Raw genomic sequence first — 22,189 nt, 5'->3', positions numbered from 1 at the left:
TGATCACCTGACCGTCCTCTCAGGCTATGGGATCTAAACTCCTGCACCTGTTTATATTGATTGATGATGAATGGTCCAAACTACACAGTGTACCAAGAGGACCCCCCCCCCACCTGACCACATTGTCGTCAGTGTTGTCTGATACAACAAATCATTTGATTATTAAATTTGATTATTAGATTCATTATTATAAGAAATTAAGCAGAAGACACATGATAATGTAAATTCACGCGACCGGGATGGTTTACCAGGCTAGTTGTTTCACTTCTTACACAAGCATGTTGTTTTGTGTATGTTTTCTAGTTTTATACACTTTTATACATACCAAAAAAAAAAAGTTTAGTAAAAAGAAAGAGGAAGTGAACCTGGGTGTGTGTGAGAGTAGTCTAAAGATCGTCATTGGTTGTCGGCACCAGAATACGACCTGATAGAAGAAGAAGAGAGACAGTTAAAACAGACACACAAATAAATCCTATGTACTGTATTGTGTGTATTTCTCCATAAAATGAATAAATGTACACACAATAACACAACATCACAATAACACAACATTAGGGTTCAGTCATCAGAACTATTGTGAACATTTGACTCTTATTTAGGACTAAATGTAACACTGATGTATTAAAGCTGTGACAACATAGAACACACTTTGACCTCTAACTAGGTCATCTAAACTGGTCTAAACCGGTTAAGGTTCTAAACCGATATAAACCAGTTTAGGTTGTGGCTTTACATGTTTGTTTGTTTGTTTGTTTGTTTGTTTGTTTGTTTGTTTGCATTTCTGTGAGGGTTCCACATGTCATGTGATCCTCTGTTGATCTGATCTAATTTCTTCCACTGGTAGTAGATTAATGAATGAAACATGTTAATTAAACATGTTAATTAAATATGCTAATCACCTCGTTTCTTCCACTGGAAGTAGATGAATCCAGACAGGAACAAGACCAGACCCAGAACCAGACCTGATGCTCCCATGGCCACCTTGTTCTTCACTGACTCTGGCATGGAGTCATCTGTCAATACAAATATATCATATCATATCATATTATTACAGTAGATTAAAACACCTTGTTCTTCACTGACTCTGACATGGAGTCATCTGACAATAAGCTACATTAAACAATAAACAGACGACACAGTCATTGTGAGTCTGTTCAGTAATAATGAGTCCAACCCTATTGGTCCAGTCCTTGAGGAGTTTGTCACCTGATGTGACATGTCCTTCTTAGAGCTATAAATACATCCAAAACAAAAGATAGGATGATAGATTTTTGAAGACATGAATCAACCTTTTACTATGAAGATTATAAACCAAGCTGTGGAATGTGCATAAAGTATCTTGGGACAGAGTCATAGACTCAAAACTGTGAGGCAGTTTGTAAAAAATAACATCATAATCTTGTCTTGTTTTCACATTGATAAAACCATGATGACTCTTTGATCTGTTTTTATCAAATCAATCTGGTCTTTGATCTGTTTTTTTATCAAATCTATCTAGTCTTTGATCTGCTGACTCTAGTCACAGAGACTTACCCCCCCAACCCAACCCTTGATGCTGAGTGCCAAGCAGGGAGGCATTGGGTCCCACTTTGATAGTCTTTGGTACGACCCGCCCAGGGATCGAACCCCAACCTTACAATCTTAGGGCAGACACTCTAACCACTAGACCATTACCATTGACATTAATGCAACATTTATATAAGACCAGTTCCATCTCTCAGGACTGTTTTCATACTTTACAGTCACTTTCAGCCCCTTCACTCCAGCAGCTTCTAAACCTGAGGTATAAATTCTATAAATTCTATAAATGTCTTTGTATCTGCAGCCATTAGTAAACTAAGATGATGTACCTCATCTAGACAAGACACTTAAGCTCTAAGTAGTGTTCATGACCTTCTTATTAGAATGGTTACCTTTTAGGATGTTTTAATGTATTTGTATTGATTTTAATTTTTTGGTGTCTGTTTTATTGTGTTTTGTATTTAATTGGATTGCTGTGTTTCCTTTCTGCAAAACAAATGTACCTTCAGGTACAAAAAGAGAATTATCCTTGAACCCTTAAAACAGAGTGTAGTGTAACACATTACAGTAGATTACACTAGATTACAGTGTACTAGAATACAGTAACTGACCCCAGTCCATCTTGATAGGCGCGGTCAGGCTGGGATGTTCCACCATGCATGTGATCATCTCTCCTGATCTGTAATACACACACACACACACACACACACACACACACACACACACACACACACACACACACACACACACACACACACAGTAGTAGTAGCCGATCTACACGCTGAAACGCGCCGCGATTCGACACATTGATCCGTTGATCTTTGTTAATATTTTGTTTGACTATTTTTGTGTAGGAGCGTGAATGCCCTGCTGGGCTCTCCTCCGCTCCAGTGTTTATTGTGTATTCCACTATTCCCTCCCCATTGCAGGAAAAATAGGAAGGCAAGAGGCAGAAGAAACTTAGTAACGAGATATGCGTGTTATAGCGTATTCCTGTGTGTGTATTCATGTATAGCACACTCGCTAGCGGGTCTGTGTGTGCGTTCGTTATGCGTGTACGACGACAAGCTTGCTGTGTGTGTGTGTGTGTGTGTGTGTGTGTGTGTGTGTGTGTGTGTGTGTGTGTGTGTGTGTGTGTGTGTGTGTGTGTGTGTGTGTGTGTGACTTAATATTAGCCTAGCAATTAATGGGCCATTTTCAGCGAGTGCGTAACACTTGTTTTATTTTGAAATAATATATGTATAGGTATCTTATTAGGTGTGTATTTCTATATATAGGTGTCTGTTAGGTGTGTACCTGGGTGTGAACTCCAGGTAGGAGTGGTACTGGTAGTACCAGTAGAGGTGTGTATTTCTATGTATAGGTGTCTATTAGGTGTGTATTTCTATGCATAGGTGTCTGTTAGGTGTGTACCTGGGTGTGTACTCCAGGTAGGAGTGGTACTGGTAGTACCAGTCTCCATCAGACAGCTCATCGGTAGAAGAGAGACCAGAGGTCAAAGGTTCTTGACCTATCCACCAGGTCACCAGGATCACTTTAGGATAGAAGTCGTAGCTGCTGCACCTCAGCATGTGAGTGTGTTCACCACGACGAGGGGGAGTCTCTGACTTCAGTCTCACTTTGGGCTCCACTGGATGAAGAAGATTATTATTATTATTATTATTATTATTATTATTATTATTATTATTATTATTATTATTATTATTATTATTATTATTACCAGTCATAGGAACATGTCATTATCATTAATAATTGTATATCATCCAAATTAGATCCAAATGATCCAGAAAGCCGCAACACACTTGGTCAACCAGCCAAAATGTTCACGTTTCCCTGCTCTCCCCCGTTCTCCTCTCCCTCCATTGGCCTCCAGTTGCTGCCCTCACAGAGTACAAAACACTGATGTTGGCCTACAAAGCAACCAAAGGTATGACACCCCCATATCTTCAAGCCTGATCCAACCCTACAACCCCTCCCGCTCACTCATATCAGCTAACACAGGGGAGCTGTCTGAATCTTCTCTAAAACACCCTGGACAACGCTCCACACGTCTTAGACTCTTCTCCCTTCTCTAAAACACCCTGGACAACGCTCCACACATCCCAGACTCTTTTCCCTTCTCTAAGACACCCTGGACAACGCTCCACACGTCCTAGACTCTTCTGGCTCCCAAACGGTGGAACAAAAATTCCCCATTGACACACCTCTTCAGACTCCACCTCAGCCTGTAGCACTAGACCTAGCCTTGATGACCTTGCAGGCTTATGCAAAGGCTAAAATGCATTTTAGATATCATGTTATGTAGACAGATGCCAGGTCATTTGTAGACCTGGCATTCTATAGGTTTGTATAGTTTCAAATTACAGATTATTTGTTTGTTTGATATTATACTGTTTAGATTGATGATAGGTTCTTGGTTTACCTATGATCCTAGATTACTATTTCTATGCATTTAATGTATTACCTTGTGTTTTCCTTGCTTACTGTAAATCACTCTGGATTAAAAGTGTCTGATAAATGCCTATGTAGCCCCCACAGTCAAATTAGCCAGAACTAGCGTGCAACAGACCTGCCAATCGGGCTCAGCCCTATTGGCATGACTGGTAACACGTTGGACTGGCGAGTGGGAGCCTCGGGTTCAATCCCAGGAACTGCGTTCCACTACACCTCATAGAGTTAAAAATAATAGAGAGGGCACCCGAATTCTCCTCCCATCCACTTGCATTGAGTTGCTCACCCAGCGCATGGGCCTGTTTGAACCCTTCTTCCGGGTTGGAAATTTGGTGGGCGAGGCCTATTTGGGGCTCCAAACGCGTCACTTCTGTGACGCGTTTTGCGTCACAGTGACGCGTTTTGCGTCACAGAAGCGCGCAGCCCCGTGCGCAAGCTCGTGCGCATGCTCGTGAGTCGAGCCCATTGGTCGAAACCGTTTTCGCGTTCATGTGTTGAAGGCCCAGGCCTGCACACGCCTGCACTACCATGAATGGCCACCATGTTCAATTGGCTTCAATGAAACCACTGGGTTCTGGGGGCTTGCTACACCTACATTGTAAATTGTAACTGTAAATGTCAGTGTTTGGCCACCAGATGGCACCAGAGAACAACGTTTCATAGAATACTGTATATTCTACAATAGTCTAAAGTTTTATACAAAGTAGAATGCATTTATATAATATAATTTAAACATATTAAATAATTCACAGTTACACAGTGCTTTATAAAACAAAAAATAAACCAAGCAATATCATTTAATGAAAATAGTTTGAATGAAAAAGTGTATAAACTAATAAAATAACACATGAGAATAAACAGATGAGAATAAACAGATCAGAATAAACAGATGTTTACTGAAAGAGAAGTTCTGGAGTCTGAAAGAGAATGAAGGAGGACTCGTTCTGTAGTTTAGAATAATCAGCCAATCAGATTAAAGATACAATGTTACATCATCTGTTTCCAGAAAGACGACAGTCTGGATTATTGCACATATCATGAACAGTATATAGCTGCTGCTTCATAAGTAATCAAAACATTGGCCAAATTGTCAATTAATATAAGAAAGAGCAACATTTTTGAAAATAGACGATGTACAAGCTCTTTTAGAGCATGTAGATCTATTTATCTGTGGGAACTGAGTCAAACTAAATGTAACGCCTCAACTCCTACAATTCCAAGTCTTTTCAGGGTGGGGGGTCCCGACTTCAAATAAGATTATTTTGAGGGGTCCCCAGTTCAAATATGATTATTTTGGGGGGGTCCCCAGTTCAAATAAGATTATTTTGGGGGGTCGCGGTCTGAAAAGTTTGAGAACCACTGGTTTATTGCAGATCAATCAGTGAAACACAACACAGGTAAATCAGCACATTCTTAAATGTATGTTTATCTGGGATGTATAATAAATTCTTAACTTTTTTTCAGTCTTGCAAAAATATTTTCAAAGATTCAGAACTTTTTTGGAAAGTTTTTTGGAAAGTCTTGGAAAGAAAAAAAAGTCAACCTTTTGAAACTTTATCTCCAGTTAGTATTGACAGCAGCTAAGCTTTAAATTACATGAAAGTGGAATATTAAATCATTGCATTTGTACACATTAGATTATCAGACTAGATTTAATTAACGGATGTCTCTGTTGATTAACTTTTGTCTCATACAGTATTTATGGTGATTCATTTTGTAACTGTGAAAGGTTCTGTATAAATAAACATGCTGGTTCAATCCCAATGTGTCCATTGTGGAGAAACAAGAGGGGACCATATGGTGGTCCATATGGTCTGTCACTCTGCATAACGGAACACCAGCTTCACTTGCCCTATTGCCCGGGCCTTATACTGAAGGGACAAACGTGGCATCTTTCCATTGGGGCAGTGTTGCTGCTTGGAGCATACACAAACTGCTTGGAGCATACACAAACTGCTTGTAGCATACACAAACTGCTTGGAGCATACACAAACTGCTTGTAGCATACACAAACTGCTTGGAGCATACACAAACTGCTTGGAGCATACACAAACTGCTTGTAGCATACACAAACTGCTTGGAGCATACACAAACTGCTTGGAGCATACACAAACTGCTTGGAGCATACACAAACTGCTTGGAGCATACACAAACTGCTTGGAGCATACACAAACTGCTTGGAGCATACACAAACTGCTTGGAGCATACACAAACTCAACAAAGTTGCAGAACCCATGTTCAGGTGCTAGTGACTCACCTGTACAGTAACTATGGCACAAGCTTACAACGTGTCACTTTGTGATGCGTTGTAAGCTTTTAGATCAGCTATTGTTGATTAGCTATATATTTTCCAATGTATAAAATGATTAAATATGTAAATAATCTCTTTGTATATTTAATATTTGTCATATCTAGCCTGTGCAGTGTTTTTTATTATGAAGCCTAAAAGGCAAACAGAAATGTATTTTGTATTCATATGTTCCAATAATGTTTAAATGTCCAAACACATAATTAAAGGGATAGTTCACCCAAAACATTCCTAAGCCAATAATTTGATGACCAGCCGACCGGTAGGCAGTGGTTCCGGTAGGAGACACAAAAGGAGACTCTTTGTGTCTCCTACCGGAACCGCTGCCGATCATCAAATTATTGGCTTAGGAATGTGACAAAAATATCCATGAATTCAAGTCTCCATGGGGTGACTAATCCATAGAGAAAAAGTCATTTTGGGGGTGAACTATCCCTTTAATCGTTAATCGCATTTATTTGAGTGACAATGAATGGTCAAGTTAAATGTGTGATGGTGACACAGGAGGACGAGAGCTTCAAGCTGCCAGAGAAGGACCAGCTGGTGTGCTGGATCGTGAGCAACTGGAACCCTCAGTATAAAAGAGTCCAGGTCTACGAGGAGATGAAAAACCACGTCAAGATAGAAGTTTACGGGAGAGCCTTCGACCGCGCCGTGACTCCAGAAGAGTACGTCAAGGTGATGCACGGCTGCAACTTCTACCTGTCGTGGGAGAACTCCATCCACAGGGACTACATGACGGACAGACTGTACCATCCTCTGAGGATGGGGGCCGTGCCCGTGGTCCTGGGCCCTTCCAGAGCCAACTACGAGGACCACGTTCCGGGAGACTCTTTCATTCACGTGGACGACTTCGCCCGGCGGCCCGAAGGAGCTGGCGGAGAGGCTGGTTTACCTGGACAACAACCACACCGAGTACATGCTCTACTTCCAGTGGAGAGAGAGGTACAAGGTCCATCAGCACGTCTTTGTCAGAGATCAGGTCTGTCCATCGTGTCAGCATCTGAGAATGAACAAAGGCTATCGGACGTTTCATCATCTCACTAAATGGTACTGCATGGGTTAACAACACATTTTGGGCGGGAAACCCTTATTGTTACTATATACCTTTCAGGACAGGAACCCCTTATTGTAACTATATACCTTTCAGGACAGGAAACCCTTATTGTAACTATATACCTTTCAGGACAGGAAACCCTTATTGTAACTATATACCTTTCAGGACAGGAACCCCTTCTAGGGTTCCTGTTGCTTTATTGTACAGTATTTAGCAACATTCATTTGTTGTACATTTTTGAATAAATATTTGAAGTTTATCAGAAAACAGGTCAGGATTTAGAAGCTGTTTTAGAATGGGTCTAAATGGTTTAACCCATTAAGACCGGGGAACGCTTCTGTGTCCTTTTAGATTTTAACCATTTTAACCATTATTTTATACTTTGGCTATTCAAAAATAGCAGATCTACAAGCTTTTAGCGCGGCACCGCGCTAAGAGCTTGTAGATCTGCTATTTTAAAAAAAATCTTGAATTATTTTTTGGCAAATCTTTCAATATATATATTTTTAAAAGCAAGCATTTTTTTTACTCAAATCTTTGTTTCTGGGGGGTCCCTGGAACAAAATACTTTGAGATGGGGGTCTGCAGCCAAATACATGTCATTTTGGGGGTCCTTGATATGAAACAGTTTGAGAACCACTGATATTATAGCAACATGTGTGTTTCAGAAAACTGTTATGATTTAGAAGACATTTGTAGAATCACCAGAAACAAAGATTTGAAAAAAAAAAAACGTATATTCAAAGATTTTGAATAAATAAAAACAATATGTAAAGGAGGCCAATGCACACCTCCAGGGCTGGCGACAGGTGCGTAAGTCAAAAAAGTATAAATTATGGAGGAGATCTCTGATGGTTAAGTCAAAGAATGGGACCCGCACACCGTCTGGAACTTGCAAAACAATGTAGCTCTTTATTTCGACGTTTCGGTCGTTAGACCTTCATCAGGACAGACAATACAGAACACATCAACCACCAAACATTTTAAAGGCTACACCTCCCAAGTGAAGGTCATCGGACATGCAACCCATTGGCTGCACCCGCAATCTCAGACCTAAAGCCACACCCACCACCATCATATTAAAGCAACACCAATCCCATTCACAAAATACATTTTTTTCTGGGTCAAGGCAACACTAATTACGGCTCTGAATAGCAGAGGAAAAGGCCTGTACATGTCATCGGGCCAGGTCTTCAATATCTATAAAGGAAGAGATAATATTAGTGGACCCAATAATAATAAAAAGACACACAGTGAGAATAAAGGTAAAAATAAACGAATCGAGCACAACAGGTCTATTACATAGCTAGTCCATCCAAATAACGCATGACTAATCACAGCATAACATTAAGTACAAATTCATCATTTAAGCCTTTTGGGGCCAGTGTTTGGAGTGTGAAGATCCAGTAGGCTTCTCTTCTCTTTAGGAGAAGGACAATTCCCTGGAATCTAAAAGAGAATATGTCATGTTTAGCATCATTAAAATGAATAGCGACAGGATATTCGCCATCATTCCTGCGTATTGAACTTTTGTGCTCACTGATGTTGTTTTAATTTACGGGTAGTTTTGCCAACATATGCTAGACCACAAGGGCACTGAATCATGTAGATTACATGGGTGCTATCACAAGTGATGATACTTCTAATAGGAAACAATTTTTTTCCGGTGTGTGGATGTCTAAAGTGCGTTAGTTTGGTTGTGTTATTACACTGCGCACAAAGACCACAACGATAATTTCCATTTGGTAAGGGGCAAAGACGTGTTTGGATGGACTGTGCTGGTTTATTTTGTGCAAAATAGGCATTGACAAGGTTGTCTCGGAGATTGCGGTCACGTGTAAAAACAAGTAGAGGAGGATCACGAAAGGCTGTGGTTAATTCAGGGTCTGACTGTAAAATGTCCCAGTGTTTTTTGAAGCCTGCTTTGATGGCTTGCGAGTGAGGGGAATAAGTTGTAATACAAGTGACTGAAAATGTCTTTTTGTTTTTGTTCTTGTTACTGGTGGTGAGCAGTTCAGAAGGAGGTTTGTGGAGCGCTGTATTGTAGGCTTGGTTCACCCATGTGGTGGGGTAGCCTCGCTCCACAAACCTATCTCACATCTCTGAGGCTTTCTCAGTCAAATCTTCTGTAGAATGACAAACCCGTCTTAGTCTATAAAATAGGCTCTTGGGGCCCCTTTTCAGTGGTGTAGGGTGAAAACTGGTGGCCAAAAGGAGTGTGTTTCTATCAGTCTCATTCCTGTATAGTGTAGTGAATAAATCTCCATTGCCTTTCATGACCCACATATCTAGAAAATGTACTTTCTCTGTGTTGTGGTCCATTGTAAATTACAGTCAAAACTATTCAACAGTCTCAAAAAAACATGTAGTTCATCCACATTACCCTGGTAAATACAAAAGACATCATCAATGTACCGGTACCATTTTAAAATTCTATTCGAATGGCTGTTGATGTCCGGGTTGGAAACAAAAGTGTGCTCAAAATATCCCAGATATAGATTAGCATAGTTAGGGGCGCAAATAGAGCCCATGCTGGTGCCTGAAACCTGAAGATAAAACTCATTGTCAAACTTGATATAGTTATGTTTCATGACGAGGTTTGCCAATTCAATAATAACATCATTTGGGGGGTTTGTCGAGTCTTCTCCATGCAATAGAAAAAACTTCAATGCCTCTAGGCCTCCATCATGTGGTATGTTAGTATACAAACTTGTCACATCCAAGGTAACTATTAAGGCATCATCAGGGATATTTGTAAGGCTAGAAATCTTATTAATAAAGTCTGTGGAATATATAATGTATGACGGTAGAGACTCTGCAAATGGCTTGATATGAGCATATCTACAAAAGCAGATAAAGGAGACAGCAAGGAGTCGGTCTGAGCTACAATAGGCCGACCTGGAGGATTCTCTAAAGATTTATGTATCTTGGGCAGGATGTAGAAAACTGGTTGAATTGGGTGCTGGTTATGTAAATTGTCCAATTCAGATTCAGAGACCCAGCCCTTAAGTTTGGCCTCTTCCAAGTATGGTAAGACAATCTTTTGAAATGAGTCAGTTGGATCGGATTTTAATTTTGTGTAGACTTTTTCATTAGACAATTGGGAGAGGATCTCAGTTTTATATTAATCTGCATCCTGGGTGCAGATAGCACCTCCCTTGTCTGCGGGTTTAATTACCAGATCTTTAGAGTCCATAAGTTCCTTCAGTGCTGTTTTCTCTGTAGGTAATAAGTTATAGGAGACACGGTAAGGCTGAGTTACAGTGTGCATAATGTCTTGGTCTACTAAGCGACAGATGGTATTAATAGAAGCGTTTGAGACGTTAGGACTAAATCAACTTTTCGGTCTAAAGGACGAGGGCGCGCTCATTCTTTACTTTAGTAAAGTTTGCACAACCTTTCTGTTATTGTTGACTCTCATCATGTCACTGTCACAACCCAGAGCTCTCATTCTCCTAATTATCATAATTAACATAATTAAAACCTCATGGGACGATGGGACAGGATAGACTGAATGTATGGATCATGTATTAAATTGAAGTTTATACATATAGGACACATTTAGGACACTTCACCATGTGTCCTTCAATTAGTGCTGAGTAATGAATTATTATTTATGAACTGACAGGAAGCCCTGCCCAGTTTTATAAGCATTTTAGATATTGATCATTTAGAGTATATATTGATAATAAACAGAAGGTATTGATTACTGGATGTATTGATCATTAGTCAAATCAGGATCCAAAAATAAGAACTGAACTCTGTGTTGGTGATATTATTGATGAGAATGTTCCTTGTTTGTATAATATTGTTTGTAATAATAAAACCTTTTTCACAAACATGGCTGACTGACTTCCATTCAGATGGATATTAATATTCATGTTATGAAGAACTCTGATTGTGTGTGATCATTATTTAATGTTTCAATATAGTTTAGAACTGAAATATTATGTTTGTGTTTTCTGACGACAGAAACTATACAAAGTAATTTGATGAACCGCCCACACTAATTGGGACTCCCTCTTCCTTTGGTGTGTCGCCCAGGTGGCGCCTAAACCCTGACCTTTAACCTCACAAAAACGATGTCTATAAACCTGACCTTAACCCTAAACCCTGACCTTTAACCTCCCAAACACTATGTCTATAAACCTAACCTTAACCCTAACCTCAAAACCACGTGGACATGGGCACACACTAATTATCGTTAGCCTTGGCTAGCCAATTAGCATTTTTAAAGGACACATTTGTAAAAAAGGAGGATGATGTCATCATTGTGCTGCTGTTATGAGTATTTAAAAGCTGAATGGACACACAACTTTCCTCCTCTCTCCACCAGAGGGCAGCGATGACTCTCTGCTTCTCTGAAAACACACCCAGGTGTTCTGTGAAAAGACAATAAACCAATAAGAATTATAATGTATTAACTGTGTGAACATGTTAACACTATAGAATAACATCCCCTTATAATAGTAAATTAATCATTCCCAAATGATCAGTTAATGTGTTACTCATAACTTGTCAAATGTTTGTTAATGGTTTAATGATTTAAAACTATGCTATACATGGTTAATAGATCATGAGCAAGTTGTTAGTTTACCAAGAGGACCCCCCCCCCCCCATCTGACCACATTGTCATCAGTGTTGTCTGATACAACAAATCATTTGATTATTAGATTCATTATTATGATAAATTATGCAGAAGACACATGATAATGTGAATTCACACGACCAGGCTAGTTGTTTCACTTCTTACACAAGCATGTTGTTTTGTGTATGTTTTCTAGTTTTATACAATTTTATACAAAAAAAAGTTTAGTAAAAAGAAAGAGGAAGTGAACCTGGGTGTGTGGGAGGAGTCTAAAGATCGTCATTGGTTGTCGGCACCAGAATACGACCTGATAGAAGAAGAAGAGAGACAAAAAACAGACACACAAATAAATGTTGTATTGTGTGTGTATTTCTACATAAAATGCATACATTGTACACACAATAACACAATAATACAACAACACACCAACATTAGGGTTCAGTCATCAGAACTAATGTGAACATTTGACTCTTATTTAGGACTAAATGTAACACTGATGTATTCAAGTTAAATGTGACTACATAGAACACACTTTGACCTCTAACTAGGTCGTCTAAACTGGTCTAAACCGGTTATGGTTCTAAACCAATATAAACCTGTTTAGGTTGTGGTTTTACATGTTTGTTTGTTTGTTTGCATTTCTGTGAGGGTTCCACATGTCATGTGATCCTCTGTTGATCTGACCTCATTTTTTCCACTGGTAGTATAATAATTAATTAAACATGTTAATTAAATAAGTTAATTAAACATGCTAATCACCTCGTTTCTTCCACTGGAAGTAGATGAATCCAGACAGGAACAAGACCAGACCCAGAACCAGACCTGATGCTCCCATGGCCACCTTGTTCTTCACTGACTCTGGCATGGAGTCATCTGACAATACAAATATTATATGATATGATATCATATCATATTATTACAGTAGATTAAAACACCTTGTTCTTCACTGACTCTGACATGGAGTTGTCTGACAATAAGCTACATTAAACAATAAACAGACGACACAGTCATTGTGAGTCTGTTCAGTAATAATGAGTCCAACCCTATTGGTCCAGTCCTTGAAGAGTTTTTCACCTGTTGTGACATGTCCTTCTTAGAGCTATAAATACATCCAAAACAAAGGATATGATGATAGATTTTAGAAGACATGAATCAACCTTTTACTATGATGATTACAAAGCAGGCTGTGGAATGTGCAGAAAGTATCTTAGGACAGAGTCATAGACTCAGAACTGTGAGGCAGTTTGTAAAAAAGAACATCAGCGCTTGTTCTGTCTTAGAAAACTGTCTTGTTTTCACATTGATAAAACCATGCTGACTCTTTGATCTGTTTTTATCAAATCAATCTGGTCTTTTATCTGTTTTTATCAAATCAGTCTGGTCTTTGATCTGTTTTTATCAAATCAATCTGGTCCTTGATCTGTTTTTATCAAATCAATCTGGTCTTTGATCTGCTTTTATCAAGTCAATCTGGTCTTGTATCTGTTTTTATCAAATCAATAAGCTCATAGCGCGGCACCAAGTTATGAGCTTGTAGATCTGCTATTTTTTAAAAATCTTGAACATTTGTGCAAATATTTGAATATAATTTATATATATTTTTAAACAACATTTTTAACTCGAATATTTGCTTCTGGGGGGTCCCTGGAACAACATATTTTGATGGGGATCAGCGGCCAAAAACATTTGGGGGGTCCTTGACAAGAAAAGGTTAGAGCACCACTGATATATTTCAGAAAAACTTAAGACATATGTTGACAGACATTTGACAGTTACAAATGTTCGCTTAAAAAAATATATATATTCAAAGATTTGCACAAATGTTCACGATTTTTCAAAAATAGCAGATCTACAAGCTCATAGTGCGGCACTCGGTGCCGCACTATGAGCTTGTATATCTGCTATTTAGACAGTAGATTACAGTAGATTACAATAACTGACCCCAGTCCATCTTGATAGGCGCGGTCAGGCTGGGATGTTCCACCATGCATGTGATCTTCTCTCCTGATCTGTAATGCACACGTGTGTGTGTGCGCACACACACACACACACACACACAAACACAAACACACACAAACACAAACACACACACACAAACACACAATAGTAGTAGCTGATCTACATGCTGAACCGCGCCGCGATTCTATTCACATTGATCTGTTGATCTTTGTTAATATTTTTTTTGACTATTATTGTGTAGGAGCGTGAATGCCCCGCTGGGCTCTCCTCCGCTCTAGTGTTTATTGTGTATTCCACTATTCCCTCCCCATTGCAGAAAAAATAGGAAGGTAAGAGGCAGAAGAAACTTAGTAACGAGATACGCACGTTATAGCGTATTCCTGTGTGTGTATTCATGTGTGTGTGTGTGTGTGTGTGTGTGTGTGTGTGTGTGTGTGTGTGTGTGTGTGTGTGTGTGTGTGTGTGTGTGTGTGTGTGTGTGTGTGTGTGTGAGAGAGAGACTTAATATAAGCCTACCATTTAATGGGCCATTTTCAGCAAGTGAGTAACACTTGTTTTATTTTTAAAGAATATATGTATAGGTGTCTATTAGGTGTGTATTTCCATAGGTGTCTGTTAGGTGTGTACCTGGGTGTGTACTCCAGGTAGGAGTGGTACTGGTAGTACCAGTCTCCATCAGACAGATCGGCATAGGACAGACCAGAGGTCAAAGGTTCTTGACCTATCCACCAGGTCACCAGGATCACTTCAGGATAGAAGTCGTAGCTGCTGCACCTCAGCATGTGAGTGTGTTCACCACGACGAGGGGGAGTCTCTGACTTCAGTCTCACTTTGGGCTCCACTGGATGAAGAAGATTATTATTATTATCATTATCATTATCATTATCATTATCATTATCATTATCATTATCATCATCATCATCATCTTCATCATCATCATCATCATTATTATTATTATTACCAGTCATAGGAACATGTCATTATCATGAATAATTGTATATCATCCACATTAGATCCAAATGATCCAGAAAGCCGCAACACACTTGGTCAACCAGCATAATGTTCACGTTTCTCGGCTCTCCCCCGTTCTCCTCTCCCTCCATTGGCTCCCAGTTGCTGCCCTCACAGAGTACAAAACACTGATGTTGGCCTACAAAGCAACCAAATGTATGACACCCCCATATCTTCAAGCCTGATCCAACCCTACAACCCCTCCCGCTCACTCATATCAGCTAACACAGGGGAGCTGTCTGAATCTTCTCTAAAACACCCTGGACAACGCTCCACACGTCCCAGACTCTTCTCCCTTCTCTAAAAAACCCTGGACAACGCTCCACACGTCCTAGACTCTTCTCCCTTCTCTAAAACACCCTGGACAACGCTCCACACGTCCCAGACTCTTCTCCCTTCTCTAAAACACCCTGGACAACGCTCCACACGTCCTAGACTCTTCTCCCTTCTCTAAAACACCCTGGACAACGCTCCACAAGTCCTAGACTCTTCTCCCTTCTCTAAAACACCCTGGACAACGCTCCACACGTCCCAGACTCTTCTCCCTTCTCTAAAACACCCTGGACAACGCTCCACACGTCCTAGACTCTTCTCCCTTCTCTAAAACACCCTGGACAACGCTCCACATGTCCCAGACTCTTCTCCCTTCTCTAAAACACCCTGGACAACGCTCCACACGTCCCAGACTCTTCTCCCTTCTCTAAAACACCCTGGACAACGCTCCACACGTCCCAGACTCTTCTCCCTTCTCTAAAACACCCTGGACAACGCTCCACACGTCCTAGACTCTTCTCCCTTCTCTAAAACACCCTGGACAACGCTCCACACGTCCCAGACTCTTCTCCCTTCTCTAAAACACCCTGGACAACGCTCCACACGTCCTAGACTCTTCTCCCTTCTCTAAAACACCCTGGACAACGCTCCACACGTCCCAGACTCTTCTCCCTTCTCTAAAACATCCTGGACAACGCTCCACACATCCTAGACTCTTCTCCCTTCTCTAAAACACCCTGGACAACGCTCCACACGTCCCAGACTCTTCTCCCTTCTCTAAAACACCCTGGACAACGCTCCACACATCCTAGACTCTTCTCCCTTCTCTAAAACACCCTGGACAACGCTCCACACGTCCCAGACTCTTCTCCCTTCTCTAAAACACCCTGGACAACGCTCCACACGTCCTAGACTCTTCTCCCTTCTGGCTCCCAAACTGTGGAACAAATTCCCCATTGCAGTCAGAACTGCAGACTCACTCCTAATCTTCCGCCGTAATCTGAAGACTCTCCTCTTCAGACTCCACCTCAGCCTGTAGCACTAGACCTAGCCTTGATGACCTTGCAGGCTTATGCAAAGGTTAAAATGTAATTTAGATATCATGTTATGTAGACAGATGCCAGGTTCATTGTAGACCTGGCATCCTATAGTTTGGATAGTTTTAATGTACAGATTATTTATTTGTTTGATATTATACTGTTTAGACTGATGATAGGTTCTTGGTTTACCTATGATCCTAGATTACTATTTCTATGCATTTAATGTATTACCTTGTGTTTTCCTTGCTTACTGTAAATCACTCTGGATTAAGAGCGTCTGATAAATGTCTGCATTGTAACTGTAAGTGTCAGTGTTTGGCCACCAGATGACAACAACAATGTTTCATAGAATACTGTAGATTCTACAATAGTCTACAGTTTTCTACAGAGTAGAATGCATTTATATAATATAATTATAACATACTAAATAATTCACAGTTACACAGTGCTTTACATAAACAAAAATAAACCAATCAATATCATTTAATGAAAATAGTTCGAATGAACTAGAGTAGAAACAAACAAAACAATACACATAATCCTGTAAAATATGAATAAAGTGATTAAAAACATACAAGAGACAATAATTAAAATATAAAATCAGGGTAAATGAAGTGTATAGTGTTTTAGCCTGCATGCATGGTTCTTTTTAAAGTTCATTTAAAAACATTAATCCTGGTGTCTCTATTTTAGGCAGGTCATTATATGTAGGCAGTGGTGAAAAGTAATTTACTTAAGTACTGTACTTAAGTACAATTTTGAGGTATTTGTACTTTACTTAAGTATTTCCAATTTCCAATACTTTCACTTCTACTCCACTACATCTCAGAGGCAAATATTGTACTTTTACTCCACTACAATTATTTGAAAACCTTAGTTACTAGTTACTTTGCACATATAAATTATTATATTATAAAACATACATTAACCACTTTAGCCTTATTTTATGCCTTGGCCATTTGAAAATAGCAGATCTACAAGCTCACAACGCGTCGCGATGTGAGCTTGTAGATCGGCTATTTTCAAACATTTTAATACTTTTACTTTTGGTAATTTAAGTACATTTTGATACCAATACTTTTGTACTTTTATTGAAGTCAATTTTCAATTCCGGACTTTTACTCGTAACAGAGTATTTCTACAATGCAGTATTGATACTTTTACTTAAGTAAGAAATGTGAGTACTTTTTCCACCACTGTATGTAGGTGAAAACACTCAGAAATAGATCTACTGTAAATGTTTCATTTATACTCGGTGTACGATGGTAACACCACATGTTGTGAGCTTGTAGATCTGCTATTTCCACTGTGTGACAGCGTGTTAGGATACAGTATAAATCAGGCTTAAAGGGATAGTTCACCATCAAAAAATATGTTTTTCTATCAATTAGTCACCCCATGGAGACTTGAATTCATGGATATTGTTTAGTTTTTGTCTCATTCCTAAGACAATAATTTGATGACCAGCGGACCGGTAGGCAGCGGTTCCGGTAGGAGATACAAAGGAGACTCTTTGTGTCTCCTACCGGAACCGCTGCTGATCATCAAATTATTGTCTTAAAAATGCGACAAAAACAAATAAATATCCATGAATTCGAGTCTCCATGGGGTGACTAATCGTTAGGAAAAAAGTCATTTTGGGGGTGAACTATCCCTTTAAGTGTTTAAGAGGATCTGAAATGTTTCTCAGCAGATTAAGTCATGTTTTATAATCATTATCAGATCAATATTAACACCATTAATCATCTCTGAATAGAATGATTTATTATGATGTCATGTTATAGTTTATGAGGTGATGAGTGTTGAGTGCTGCTCTGAGATCAGCTCACCTCTCTTGTTCAGAACAGCAGGGTAGTCGTTCTCAATGTTGTGTTTGCAGAATGCCTCTCGTGCTGCTCTCGCCACAGCCAGTTGTGTAGGATCTTTATTCCAGCGCTCTGCGTTCTTCACACCAAACTCAGTGTATCCAACATACTGATCTACTCTACTGTCCCACCTGGTGATCTCATCACCATCGAAATTAGTTGACACTATGTACTGTATGTCCTTCAGCTCACTGGAGTTAAACACACAGCGGGAAGCCTGATAGTACACATATCCATCTGGAAGTAGACAATACAAAATGCCATTAATGTTCAGTTTTATTATAATGTGTATAAAATATCATCACTGTGTGTGTTTGAATTGTCAAGTACTAGAGTGGCTGAGTAAACAAGGACTCTGTCTGTCTGTCTGTCTGTCTGTCTGTCTGTCTGTCTGTCTGTCTGTCTGTCTGTCTGTCTGTCTGTCTGTCTGTCTGTCTGTCTGTCAGACCCCATCATGTATTTCCAGGATAACCCCTTTTTTATACCTGGGCTATTTGAAAATAGCAGATCTATAAGCTCATAGCGCGGCACCGAGTGCCGCGCTATGAGCTTGTAGATCTGCTATTTTCAAACATTTTACTACTTTGACTTTTGGTACTTTAAGTACATTTTGATGCCAATACTTTTGTACTTTTACTCAAGTAAATTTTGAATTCCGGACTTTGACTTGTTACAGAGTACTTCTAGATTGCAGTATTGATACCGAAAAGCACCTAAATGTAGCGCTGGAGGAGCGCTAAGACGGTGAAACGTGCCCCCCCCCCCCCCCCCCGCCACCGAAACGGGTCGTAGCACCGGGTTAATCCGGCCATGTGGCGTAAACTCTGTCTGTCTGTCTGTCTGTCTGTCTGTCTGTCTGTCTGTCTGTCTGTCTGTCTGTCTGTCTGTCTGTCTGTCTGTCTGTCAGACCCCATCATGTATTTCCAGGATAACAGAGATAACACTCACAGAAAGGTTGTTATTTATGAGAGAGAAATGCCTCACAATATGAATACATTTTGATTTTTTATTGTTTTTATTATTTTAATGGTAACTGTTGTATAATCATATTATCTGCACCTCGAGCACATATTCATGTTTACTAAAAATAATTATTATATAGACAATATTTCACCATAACAACCATAAATGCTTAATATACATGTTTAAACATTTTCATTCATGTTAAATGTATTCAACCGTTTCAGTTAATAACTAATGTGTTCATAGTATTCATGTACCTTTCACTGGTGGTTTCTTCAAGGCAGTGCGAATGGTGTCCAGGTTGTATTTGCAGAAGTGCTGATCACCCAAAGCTCTTTCATAAGCTGCTGTGTAGGTGATTGGATCTACAAACGGAGGCTGAGGGTACACCACCTTCCCTTTGTTGTAGTCTGCATACATCAACACTTCACCATCCAGTGCATACATGCACTCTTTATATGAGTCTTTAACTGTGTCTGAACAGCTAAGGACTTTAATCGTCTCATGGAACACTGGGGAAAAAAAAAAGATGACATTAAATTCAACAAAAAACTTCTTCACAGTGACAATAACACATAATCATCATGTTAAACAATCATGTTTGGTTCTTATATGAAGTGAAAGGTTGGATATTAAAAGTAGCTTCCTGTCAAACGTTTTATTCACACTGAAGCAGATTCAAATGTTTTTATGTATTTATTTATTTTTATTATGAAAGTAATTCATACAGAATGATTTATTTCATGATGTCACAACAACAGTTCCTAACATCTGTTTTAATGTTTATGTATTTGGACCAACATTCAAGATTCAATACTGAATATACAGGTAGTAAAAGGAGTGTGTGAGTGTGTGTGTGTGTGTGTGTGTGTGTGTGTGTGTGTGTGTGTGTGTGTGTGTGTGTGTGTGTGTGTGTGTGTGTGTGTGTGTGTGTGTGTGTGTGTGTGCGTGCGTGCGTGCGTGTGTGTGTGCGCCTGCCTGCCTGCGTGCGTGCGTGCGTGCGTGCGTGCGTGCGTTCGTTCGTCATTTGTTTGTAGTGTGCATTGTTCATATTTGTTTTTATATTAATAACAGTAGATATAAATGTATATATTATATAATAACATAAATATAATGTACTTACTTTCTGTGATCGCTTTGACATGAAGTACAGAGGAGAGGATGAGGAGGGTGGCTGTAATCTTTATCATCACTGATCAAAACTGAACTGAATTTAATAGATGAGAATAAACAGATGAGAATAAACAGATCAGAATAAACAGATGTTTACTGAAAGAGAAGTTCTGGAGTCTGAAAGAGAATGAAGGAGGACTCGTTCTGTAGTTTAGAATAATCAGCCAATCAGATTAAAGATACGATGTTACATCATCTGTTTCCAGAAAGACGACAGTCTGGATTATTACACATATCATGAACAGTATATAGCTGCTGCTTCATAAGTAATCAATCAACTATATACTAAAAAATAGGCAAACATTGGCCAAATTGTCAATTCACATAAGAAAGAGCAACATTTTTGAAAATAGCCGATCTAAGCTCTTTTAGAGTATGTAGATCTATTTATCTGTGCAAACTGAGTCAAACTAAATGTAATGCCTCAACTCCTACATTTCCAAGTCTTTTTCAAGGTGGGGGGTCCTGAGTTCAAATATGATAATTTTAGGGGGTCCCCAGTTCACATATGATAATTTTAGGGGGTCCCCAGTTCAAATAGGATTATTTTGGGGGGTCGCGGTCTGAAAAGGTTGAGAACCACTGGTTTATTGCAGATCAATCAGTGTAACACAACACAGGTAAATCATCACATTCTTAAATGTATGTTTATCTGGGATGTATAATAAATTATTAACTTTTTTTCAGTCTTACAAAAATATTTTCAAAGATTCAGAACTTTTTTTCAGTCTTGGAAAGAAAAAAAAGTCAACCTTTTGAAGCTTTATCTCCAGTTAGTATTGACAGCAGCTGAGCTTTAAAATATATGAAAGTGGAACATTAAATCATTGCATTTACACATTAGATGATCAGATTAGATTTAATTAACGGATGTCTGTTGATTAACTTTTGTCTCATACAGTATTTATGGTATGGTATGGCAAAATAAGTCATTTTTTGGGTGAACTCCTTTTAAAATGGGTACTTTCTCCTGATTGGCTGAGATTTTGACACCTACCGGAAAATGTTTTTTTCTGTTTATTAAAGAGCTGGAGAGACGGGGAGACATCTGTTACTGAACAAACACTCTATAGCAATGATTACTATCACAATATAGTGCTTTAACCTTTTAACAAAATACTTTTTGTTTTAACCCAAAAGTATCACTTACCCTACCTTTAAGTATTGGTATTGATTGATTGATTGATTGATTGATTGATTGATTGATTGATTGATTGATTGATTGATTGATTGGTGGTTGTTTAGTCATCATGACATTACAACACCGTTGATAAACTCTTAGTACTAATTTATTACGTCATTTTCTTTATGCATTTCCCTCCTTATTATTCTATTCTATTATTTAGTTCAAATGCTTTAAACACTCAAATAACATGATAGTAGCTACCATTAAGTTTTATTAAGTTCATATCATTTTATTCTTACATTTTTACAGTTTACAGTCTATGGCAGAGCTTCTAAAACATCTTCACATCAAGGACCCCCAAATATATATTATGTATCTGGACACGGACCCCCTTAAAAGATTTGTTTTATTTTTGTATTTAAAAAAAATGTAATCTAAATCTTTCCACATTTAAAAGAAATATATATCAAGATTTTTAAAATATCTTCAAAAATAGCAGATCTACTACCTTGTAGATCTGCTATTTTTGAAGAGCCGAGTAACTTATTTTGATGCTAAATTAACACATTTTGCTGGGGACCGCCTGAAACCCCACCATAGGTCTCCTGCGGGTCCCCGGACCTCACTTTGAGAACCAGTGGGAGGAGCAGAGCGTTAGAGAGAGACACGCCCACTCAACGGTTGATCTGTCCTGCGCTCTCGTCGCGCATGTCCTGCGCATGCGTCCTGCGCTCTCCTCGCGCATGTGTGATCGTCAACAACACTCTCAGTACATCCTGTGTCGTGACGACATCACTGTTGCCATGTCTGCTTATTATAAGTGACTTTGTGCTTGTTTTCTTTTCTGTAAAGTC

At 39.2% G+C, this 22,189-nt stretch overlaps 1 protein-coding gene across 1 annotated transcript in view; it reads right to left on the bottom strand.

The window, feature by feature from the left end:
- The window catches only part of LOC308088137 (H-2 class II histocompatibility antigen, E-S beta chain-like), a 60,752-nt gene that overhangs the window by 1,595 nt on the left and 36,968 nt on the right, over positions 1 to 22,189 (bottom strand). Inside the window, exons 4-9 of the mRNA XM_080432513.1 lie at positions 18,038 to 18,310; positions 14,512 to 14,725; positions 13,867 to 13,934; positions 12,685 to 12,798; positions 12,176 to 12,232; positions 11,487 to 11,719 (exon numbers count right to left, since the gene is read on the bottom strand). Coding sequence (XP_080288639.1) covers positions 12,195 to 12,232; positions 12,685 to 12,798; positions 13,867 to 13,934; positions 14,512 to 14,725; positions 18,038 to 18,310 — 707 coding nt within the window. The 3' untranslated portion in view covers positions 11,487 to 11,719; positions 12,176 to 12,194. The remainder of the gene's footprint in view (positions 1 to 11,486; positions 11,720 to 12,175; positions 12,233 to 12,684; positions 12,799 to 13,866; positions 13,935 to 14,511; positions 14,726 to 18,037; positions 18,311 to 22,189) is intronic.

The sequence above is a fragment of the Gymnoscopelus braueri genome (assembly GCF_963280865.1).
Source record: "Gymnoscopelus braueri genome assembly, chromosome: 7".
Taxonomy (NCBI): Eukaryota; Metazoa; Chordata; class Actinopteri; order Myctophiformes; family Myctophidae; genus Gymnoscopelus; species Gymnoscopelus braueri.
Note: the sequence above shows the minus strand (reverse complement) of the source record. Positions and strands in the feature narration are given on the sequence as shown.